The sequence below is a fragment of the Photinus pyralis genome, unplaced genomic scaffold (assembly GCF_008802855.1).
Source record: "Photinus pyralis isolate 1611_PpyrPB1 unplaced genomic scaffold, Ppyr1.3 Ppyr1.4_LG10, whole genome shotgun sequence".
Classification (NCBI taxonomy): Eukaryota; Metazoa; Arthropoda; class Insecta; order Coleoptera; family Lampyridae; genus Photinus; species Photinus pyralis.
This window is the reverse complement of record NW_022170250.1, coordinates 567,025-575,893: the sequence shown is the minus strand read 5'-3', so window position 1 is coordinate 575,893 and position 8,869 is coordinate 567,025. Positions and strand designations below refer to the sequence as shown.

The 8,869-nt window shown below is 39.7% G+C and overlaps 2 protein-coding genes across 2 annotated transcripts; both read right to left on the bottom strand.

Moving 5' to 3' along the window:
* Positions 1–2,301: 2,301 nt before the first annotated feature.
* LOC116162115 (facilitated trehalose transporter Tret1-like) lies at positions 2,302–4,121 on the bottom strand. The gene is made up of 6 exons (XM_031475649.1): positions 3,981–4,121; positions 3,803–3,938; positions 3,475–3,759; positions 3,032–3,426; positions 2,800–2,986; positions 2,302–2,753 (listed from the first exon to the last, which is right to left on the bottom strand). The coding sequence occupies exons 1-6, from the start codon at positions 4,035–4,037 to the stop codon at positions 2,365–2,367; spliced, it is 1,449 nt and encodes a 482-aa protein (XP_031331509.1). The 5' UTR covers positions 4,038–4,121; the 3' UTR covers positions 2,302–2,364.
* A 2,337-nt stretch (positions 4,122–6,458) lies between these two features.
* On the bottom strand, positions 6,459–8,690 carry LOC116162106 (facilitated trehalose transporter Tret1-like). Its single transcript, XM_031475635.1, has 7 exons — positions 8,535–8,690; positions 8,349–8,484; positions 8,101–8,286; positions 7,476–7,771; positions 7,224–7,427; positions 6,993–7,179; positions 6,459–6,940 (listed from the first exon to the last, which is right to left on the bottom strand). Exons 1-7 carry the CDS (start codon positions 8,577–8,579, stop codon positions 6,513–6,515), a joined length of 1,482 nt encoding a protein of 493 aa, XP_031331495.1. The 5' UTR covers positions 8,580–8,690; the 3' UTR covers positions 6,459–6,512.
* Between the last annotated feature and the right edge of the window lie 179 nt (positions 8,691–8,869).

The following is an 8,869-nucleotide window of genomic DNA, read 5'->3' as shown; positions in this document are numbered from 1 at the left end:
TATATTTAAACACATGAAGGGTTTCGATTTTATTTTTTCGGCACCCACGAGAGGGGGGATGGGGATATGACTCATTTACAAAAATCCAAACTGACCCAAATATATAGGTCATTAATTGCCACCTCCGCCGGCGTGGGCGGAGGGATGCCCGAAAAATTCTAATTGCAACAAGGGACGAGGTGCGACAGTCATCCAATGCACTTCTCGACGACAGACTTGCAATAAACAAAAGATAAAAATGCATTGGGTTACAATGACGCCATCTTGTAGGTTGTACACCTGTCCACATATTTAAGGGAAAATATCGAAAATTATGTATTGAGCGTTTGCGTTACGCACAAAAAACGTGGAAAAAAGCACGGGGTGACGGTCGAGCTCACCCACTCCGTCATTTAAAGAGGTTAATTACAAGTAAAATCGGCGTAAAGGTAAATCAAGGTAAACCTTACCTCCGTACTCGTATTTTTCTGTCGTCGACGTGCTCGCAAAGCTTAAACTAAAGATAAAAACACTAATCACTCTTAATATTAACATATTGTTCTTTTGTTTATAAATTCACCGTACAGCACACTCTTTTACTTATTATAACACGGGATTTTTCATAGCGATGATAAAATAATGTCCTTTATGGACGGCAGTAGTAGTCGAATTCGTTTAATCTCGTATTTACTTTCGAACGGACGCGATGATACGCGAACTTTTTCCCCCGCCAGAATTGCGCGCGGAGAAGCGCTAAATTTAAATTATTCCGCCGGAAATGTGGGATCCGTTTGATGTGGTCTAATTAAAATGCGGCGAATTAGACTATTTTCTGGGTTAAAGCCAAACACTTCGTTGATTTATTGCTGCGATTCACAAAAAAACTTCGGCCTTTGCTATCAGTCACTTAAATTTCTAATTGATACATGGGGATCTGAAAGTTTTCCTCCAGAAAAGCGACTCTAAAATTAAGAAACCGGCTTTAACGCGCGTTTTATCCCCAAAGCTTCCAGTTTTTAAGTTTAAAGCAATGCTTAGATTAAGTTTTGAATAAAATCCATTGGGCATTTCAAGGAAAGGTTCTATGGATTAGGAAGTTGTTAAATGAGTTGCCTAACCACATGAAATACTAACAAGCTCGTGGGTTGTTGGGTAAGATTATTATAAAACCCCTAAAGCAGATCTAAAAAAACGGAAAAGCATCTCGGTCCCACATAGCATTCGATATCTTATGTATATACATTTTAAATCCATAATGTACGGGGAATATCCTGTCCATCTTATGTATATACTATGTATATTCATTATAGACATATGTATTTTATGTCCAGTATGGATATTCTATAAATATACATTTTGGATTTTTAGGCACACACAATGTATGTATCTTTTATGTATAAATCTTACACCTCCTCACGAGGAACTATGGGATTATAGTGGTTGCTCTTTCCCTTTTTGATGTGTCTGTCTGTGCTCCAGTGAGGCGTTTTAGGGATCTGTAGTTATCCAATTTGCCTCAGTGTCAGACATTAGAATGGCTTACGCAATATTTTATGTGCCGCGCTATTCATTACCCCTTTTATTTGTTTGTTTGTGTTGTTGTGTGTTACAGATTGGCAGAAAGCGTCCTTCTTGAGCTCAACAAGCCCATTGCGACCTGTAGTTCAAACAATAATTTTTTTATTTCGATGACTCCTTGATATAACGTTTGATTACATACTGGTTTTCGATACAATCGAATTGTAATTACTACCCTTGCTTGGTATTCGTTTAAAGATTCTAGCTCCATTGTTTACTGCGGAAACCTGTTTTGATATTAATACTTTTTCCGACTACGTGTTGATGTTAAAGATGCAGTAGCGGTATCCGGTATGTTATGGGTGAGTTTATCGAGTCGGATGAGGACTTTTCGTGTTCGTTTTGTGAGTTGCGTATGTGGGGGAGATTGGGTGACCTGTTTGATGTGGTGGTGGTGTGGGGAATTTGCGTAGGGTAGTGGAATATGATGGGGTGGCGGTAGGTAGTTATTGGGTCGATATAGAAGACGGGGTATGTGTGCAGACGAGGAGTGGACACATTACAGGGGAGTCAATAATGTGGGATTACACGCTGTATATGCAACCAAAGACTAGGCATACATTTTTCAGAGCATTACGAGCTTGTTTTTTTTAAGTTTAATTATCTTAGAAACCAAATAGCTAATAACATAACAACGAATTACAAATTTGTGTGCTCGATCTAACATTGCAGTACGGAAATTTAAAAACCCTAAATTAAGCAAGACCTTCTACAAATTTAGGGGCGTGATATTCGCACATTAGAAATGATTCGAGCATTTATTTCGCATACAAACAACGCTCATTAGCTACCGTAGTAGCCCTTAATTTAAACGCTCATGCTAGAGGTCGGCGTTTTTTGTTGTTTTGTAATCGCTAGCGTATGCGTCCAGAAGAAAGGTTCAATCTCGGACAGTCTCTTGTTTAACGTTTCCGGTACGAATAGAAACGTGAACGCAACGCCGGCCGATGCCATGACCGAGTAAAAATACTGAAGATTGTGCAAGCCGCCGAGCGCGGTTAGCATACCTTGGTAGCTGGACACGGAGGCGAAAGAAAATACGAAGAGAAGTCCCAACGCAGTGTTCGAGGCAATTCCACGCACGCGAAGAGGGAAGATTTCTCCACAGAGCGAGAAAGGTATGCTCATTACACACGTGGTGCTTATGGTATATATGACCAGCATATATAACGGCACCTGCAGGTATTCGGTGACGCCTGTAATGTTCAAGTAAGTGAGCCGTTTGTTTCTTCACCAACTCACCGTCGGCAATCCACTTGGTATACAGCCCAGAAATTCCCATCGACACAGCCATTCCGAAGAAACTGATCATCAGTAGTGGGCGTCGGCCGTACTTTTTCATAAGCCATACCGAGAGTACCGTCATGCCCAGACGTACTATTGCCAAGTAGTTTGAGGCTAAGTAAGGATCCAGTTTGGTGCCGATCTTCTGCGAGGTGATTTAGATACAGGTCTACGATTCACATTTACTTACGTCAAAGAAGATGACAGTATTCATCAGAAGAACGTTTACACCAGAGAATTGTTGGAAGAGTAGAACCATGGTTAAAATTATAAGAGGTTTGTATACAATTGGAAGACAAACCATTTGGAGTGTATTGGTCGCTTTATTGTGCTCCTGTTCGTTTCCCATCTTCGACACTTCATGCTCTACCAACTGTTCCAGTTGGATTGGATCGTTGGTCAGATACTTGTTAAGCCATGTCAAGGACTTTTTGGCTTCATCGATGTGGTTTCGCGATACTAACCACGAGGGACTGTTTGGAAGAGTGTACAACAGGCTGTTCGCTACCACACCGTAAGAGCATGAGAACCAGGCTACCATTCTCCAAGACGCAAGGTATCCGTTGAGGTTTGTCAGAAGTGATCCTAAACACTAAGGATTAATCAACTCTAATTCCGGTATACTGCACAAACCTATCCCGAAGAATACAACCGGCATTGCTAGTAGTGCTCCTCGAATTTTGGGAGTGCTAATCTCGGAGATGTAAACAAAGCAAGGTCCCATTTGAAAGGCTATGCTCAGTCCAGTTATTACTCGTCCAACCATAACGATTGCGCTGGTTTTTGCTAAAGCAATAGTGACCCAGCCGACAACGTGAGGCACCACCGTGAGTTTCAGCACGCAAAGCCGCCCACATTTATCCGTGACCAAACCGGTAAGGACCGACAGTAGCGGAATGACCAGACTTATGCAATTCACTAAAACTAATCGCTGATCGCGCTTACTGGAAGAGTGGTTTACCTATCCACAACTGCTCGGTGTCCGTAACGTGGAGCGCGTGTACACCATCTTTCAGCTGCGGAACAAGAACCGCCGAGTAAACCACCCCAACTCCAACTGACATGTACACGAAACAGATCACCAGAGTGGCGTAGATCTAAAATGAAGATCGGTAGACGAAATTAAACAACGCACCTACCTGTGGAAGGTAAGCCTTGAAGTTATGTGATGGAGCGTTCCTCATTTCGTCTTCCATCACGCAACTCCGCTTTCAAAGTGCAGAAAGATATTATTTCACACGGCGATAACATTATCGCGTTCAGAGGTTACGCATTACAAGGCAATAGTTTTGTTAACAACCAGATTTGTTTTGATCATGACGTGGGTAACCAAACTGCGAGCTGATGACGATTTCTTCTGCAAAATTACTCAGAGTTAGCAGAGGTGCATGGTTTGCAACAAACAAAAAAGGACAGTAAATCTGGGAGTTCCTCAAGGATCTAAACTTGCAACTATTACAAAACTGTTCAAAACGAAATCATTGCGGATAAAATTTAATAATAAATTAGTTTACAAAAATTTTTCTATAGATAAAGCTATTTATACCCATTACAAGTTTACGAGCTTATCTTCAAAACAAAGTTGCACACCTTTAACGATATCTGAAAGTTTGGGTATTTTTGTTGTTAATATCGACAGGGCTGCTTTTACCAAACTTCCATTCCCTATAGGATAAGCTGGCGGGCATTTTAAAAAACATCAAACATACCCTATAATGCCAATGAAATACCTATGACAAAACCTTAAACTACCAAGACGTTGAAAATTCTCGAAGCCTTTTCGAATTGTTTTGACCACATCTATAGCTGAAAAAATGGGTTTTACTATGTTATTTTTTCTCACGTGCCAATTTATTCCATTATCAGAGGAAAGTCGATTTTGCGCATGCTCGAGCTTTGTTTTGAAAAATGGGCTCTATTTTCTGTCCTTTCTAAAATTTGGCATCAAACAAAAGGTGCTTAATTTTGCCCCTATACAAGGTCTTTCCGACGACACCAATTTGAAAACAATCAAACCAAAACTGTAGAACAAGATAGAAACAGAAATATATTTAAAAAAAAAATTATTCACAAATTTAATAGATTCACAAAATAGTAAAATATAATTTTTAATCTATCACATTTTTTATCTTTCTATCCATAACTTTTGATTGAGACGTCTGATCGAAAAAGTACGAATCGTTTTGGATTCTACGCACCAAAATTAATGAAAAAAAGTGTTTTCCCGAGAAATTTTGGAGCAGTCGATTTTTGGAAAAAAAGGAAGGTATATAACACTGCCTTTTTTTGGGGATGGAAAAAAAATTGTCTCAGATCGACCGGGAAAAAACATTTTCTTATAGAGTTTGGCCCGTAGAATCGATAATTTCAAACAGTTCCAAGATTGGACTACTAGATCAAAAGTTACAGCCCTTTGAACTTTTTGGTCCATAACTTTTGATTGAGACGTCTGATCGAAAAAGTACGAATCGTTTTGGATTCTACGCACCAAAATTAGTGAGAAAAAGTGTTTTCCCGAGAAATTTTGGAGCAGTCGATTTTTGGAAAAAAAGGAAGGTATAACACTGCCTTTTTTTGAGGCCGGAAAAGAAATTGTCTGAAATCGACCGGGAAAAAACATTTTCTTATAGAGTTTGGCCCGTAGAACCCATAATTTCAAACAGTTCTAAGATTGGACTACTAGATCAAAAGTTACAGCCCTTTGAACTTTATGTATATATATATTTTCGAAATTTGTATTTGGTCCATAACTTTTGATTGAGACGTCTGATCGAAAAAGTACGAATCGTTTTGGATTCTACGCACCAAAATTAATGAGAAAAAGTGTTTTCCCGAGAAATTTTGGAGCAGTCGATTTTTGGAAAAAAAGGAAGGCCATTTTTTGAGGCCGGAAAAAAAATTGTCTGAAATCGACCGGGAAAAAACATTTTCTTATGGAGTTTGGCCCGTAGAATCCATAATTTCAAACAGTTCCAAGATTGGACTACTAGATCAAAAGTTACAGCCCTTTGAACTAACGAGAACCTTGAGGTAGTTTGTAGACGGTACGGTCAAGGCTGTTTCGAACAGATCCTGATAATTATTTTTATTGTTACTAAATTGACAATAAGTGATAAGCCAAACTTCCATAATGTCCATAAAAAATGCATTAATTTGTGAAACACAATACGTAATTTAATTTTACATTAACGCTATTCAAGAACAATTGACTGCACACAAGTTATTTTATTAGTTATGGGCAGAAAGAAAAATATTTGCATCTATAATAATTCGTTTCTTCAGTTTCTTCCGTTCTCTCTTCTCATTGTTCAGTTTCAGCAAAAAAATATATTATACTCTTCGGTTTTAGATACTACCATTGAATATACTACGGATCCCATACGTTTTTCAATTTTTTCAGTTCTTTTAGATTTTTCAAATTCTTTATTTTCATGTTTTGCAAATTCTTCCGACTCTTTTTTTACTTTTTTGTTTATCGACTGCCAATAACATCCCCTTCATTGGATACCAGAATTATTTTATTCAACAAAGGCTCATTTCAGTACCTAACAACACATTTTGGGGTTGATGCAAAATCAAGAAAATTATTTTGATTTTACAATTCAAGAACCAGACAGTAAGAATTACCGTTTATTAAAAAAAAACGTATAAAAAAACAGTACATCTTAATGTTAGGGAAACTCGATAAATATTTTCTTCGGATTCTTTTTGCTAATTTTGTCTTCGTTCAATTTGTCTTCTCTCGATTCAAAAATAGCGAAAGTGTGTGACCAAAAGTACTTCTCGATTTCGGCCAGTCTTTTGTTTGCGGTTTCGGGAACGAACAAGAACGTAAACGCAACGCCGACAAGTGCCACCATCGCGAAGAAGTACTGCAGGCCGTCCATTCCTCCTAAGCCGTCCAGCAATAAGGGGTAGCTCGAAACGGCGATGAAGGAAAAGAAGTATAAAAGACCAAAGGCGACGTTGCAGGCGATTCCCCGGACGGGAACAGGGAAAAGTTCCCCTGCAAGCGAAAATGGTATACCCAGAACGCCTGCGGTGAAGACGTAGTACAGGAACAGCATGACAAGCGGAACCCAGGTATATTCGGTTGTCCCTAAAACAAAAGAGATAATTCTGGTCCGTTCCGAAGTACCTACGGTGATTACCAGTCCTAATCCAGTAGGTGTACAATCCCGATACGGCCATAGAGATTGCCATGCCCAGAAAACTGACCATGAGAACTGGACGTTTGCCAAATTTCTTTGTAAGGATGACGTATATGAAAGTGGTTAAAAAGCGGGTAGCTGCCATGTAGGTTGAGGCCAGGTAGGGATCTGTTTTTGTTCCGATTTCCTGCAAGACACAATCAGAACTGTCCAAATTTCGTAATAACCAACCTGGAAGAATATAATGGCATTCATTACAACGACGTACGAGCCAGCAAACTGTTGAATAATAAGCAACAGCGTTAAAATTATGAAAGGCTTGTAAGTTGTTGGGAGGAAAAACTCCTGGACCTTGCTGCTGGTTTTGCAACGAATTCTGTTCTCCTCTTGTTCTTCTTGAATTTTGCCGAGTTCAGTTTGGACGATTTGTTGAACCTACAAAAACGCAATTAGTATAAAGTAAAGCTTGAAAGTTAAAGAGACATTTTCGATTGGTTGATACTTGTTCAACCACTCCAACGCTTTTTTCGCGTCCTCGGTTCGCTGTTTCGCCACCAACCAAAAGGGACTGGATGGAATTGTGTACAATAGGCTTATGAATATCACCCCGTACCCGCAAGAGAACCATGCTACAGCTCGCCAGGAGGCAAAGTATCCTTCAAGGTATACGAGGAGGGTGCCTAATGAGAAGGTAAGGGTTGGAAATATTAGAAGTGCGCCTCTCATGGTAGGCGAACTGATTTCGGATATGTAGACAAAGCACGGTCCCAGTTGAAAAGCTGAAACAAGTTTTATCGTAATTAGATTTGAGAATAGTCACATGCCAGCAGTGACGCACACACTAGTTTTTGCGAGAGATTTTTTACCGTCCGTCCGTGTGTCTGTCTGAGAGTTTTGAAAATGTTCTGTTTTTACATTCTGTAGTTTGTATACAAAGATCATCGCGTCCCCTATTTAAATTATCTTGGAAAAAACGGGCACGGCAAAGCACCTTGCGGTTTCTTTGCAAAAATAATTCACGCTAATTTATGCAGCGAAAATCCCAACGCGCAATTAACTAAATTTGTAAAATTTCCATCCCCTTTATCAGAATACATGCAGTACCTACCTAAACCAAGTCCAACAATCACCCTTCCAATAATGAGAGTTGTGCCACTATTCGCCAAAGCTATCGTAACCCATCCGGCGACGTGCGCTATCACCGTCATCTTCAGGACCCATAGCCGTCCAAACAGGTCCGTCGCGTAACCGGGAAGCACACATACACAAGGGATGACGAGACTTACGCAATTCACTAAAACATCACCCACGTCTTCGATTAAAATCGCCCACACTTAACACTCAAAATCAAATTACCTATCCACATTTCTTCCTGATCCGTAATCTCGATGGGATCGGCGCTATTTTTCAGGGCTGGAATGAGCACAGCCGAGTAGGCCACACTAATCGCGACGTTCATGTAGACCAGAGAAACCACAGTCGCCGCATACATCTGCAAAGAATGAATAAAAAATCCAATCGCCCATTACCAAGACATTTTACCTGAAGAATGTAAACCCTCGCATTGCTGATGATATCACTGAACATTTTGCGCGCTAACTCAGTGTTCGAACTAAGGCAGATTGCCGCGCGTATTCGGTTTTTAAGTGTTTCGACTTACGAAAAAAAACGCAATTGTTTGGTGTTGTTTTTTTACACATCTAACCAATTACCGTTGGCAATTAGAAGCTATTTACATGCTTTGGGAATATCACAATGAGTCAAGAAAAAATTCAGACCCAGGACACATCATTAATATAACATGTCTCTCCACTGTTAAGATCGATAGGTAATAGTTTTAACAATGGCATTTGCACTTACCGTCATTATTTTGAAAT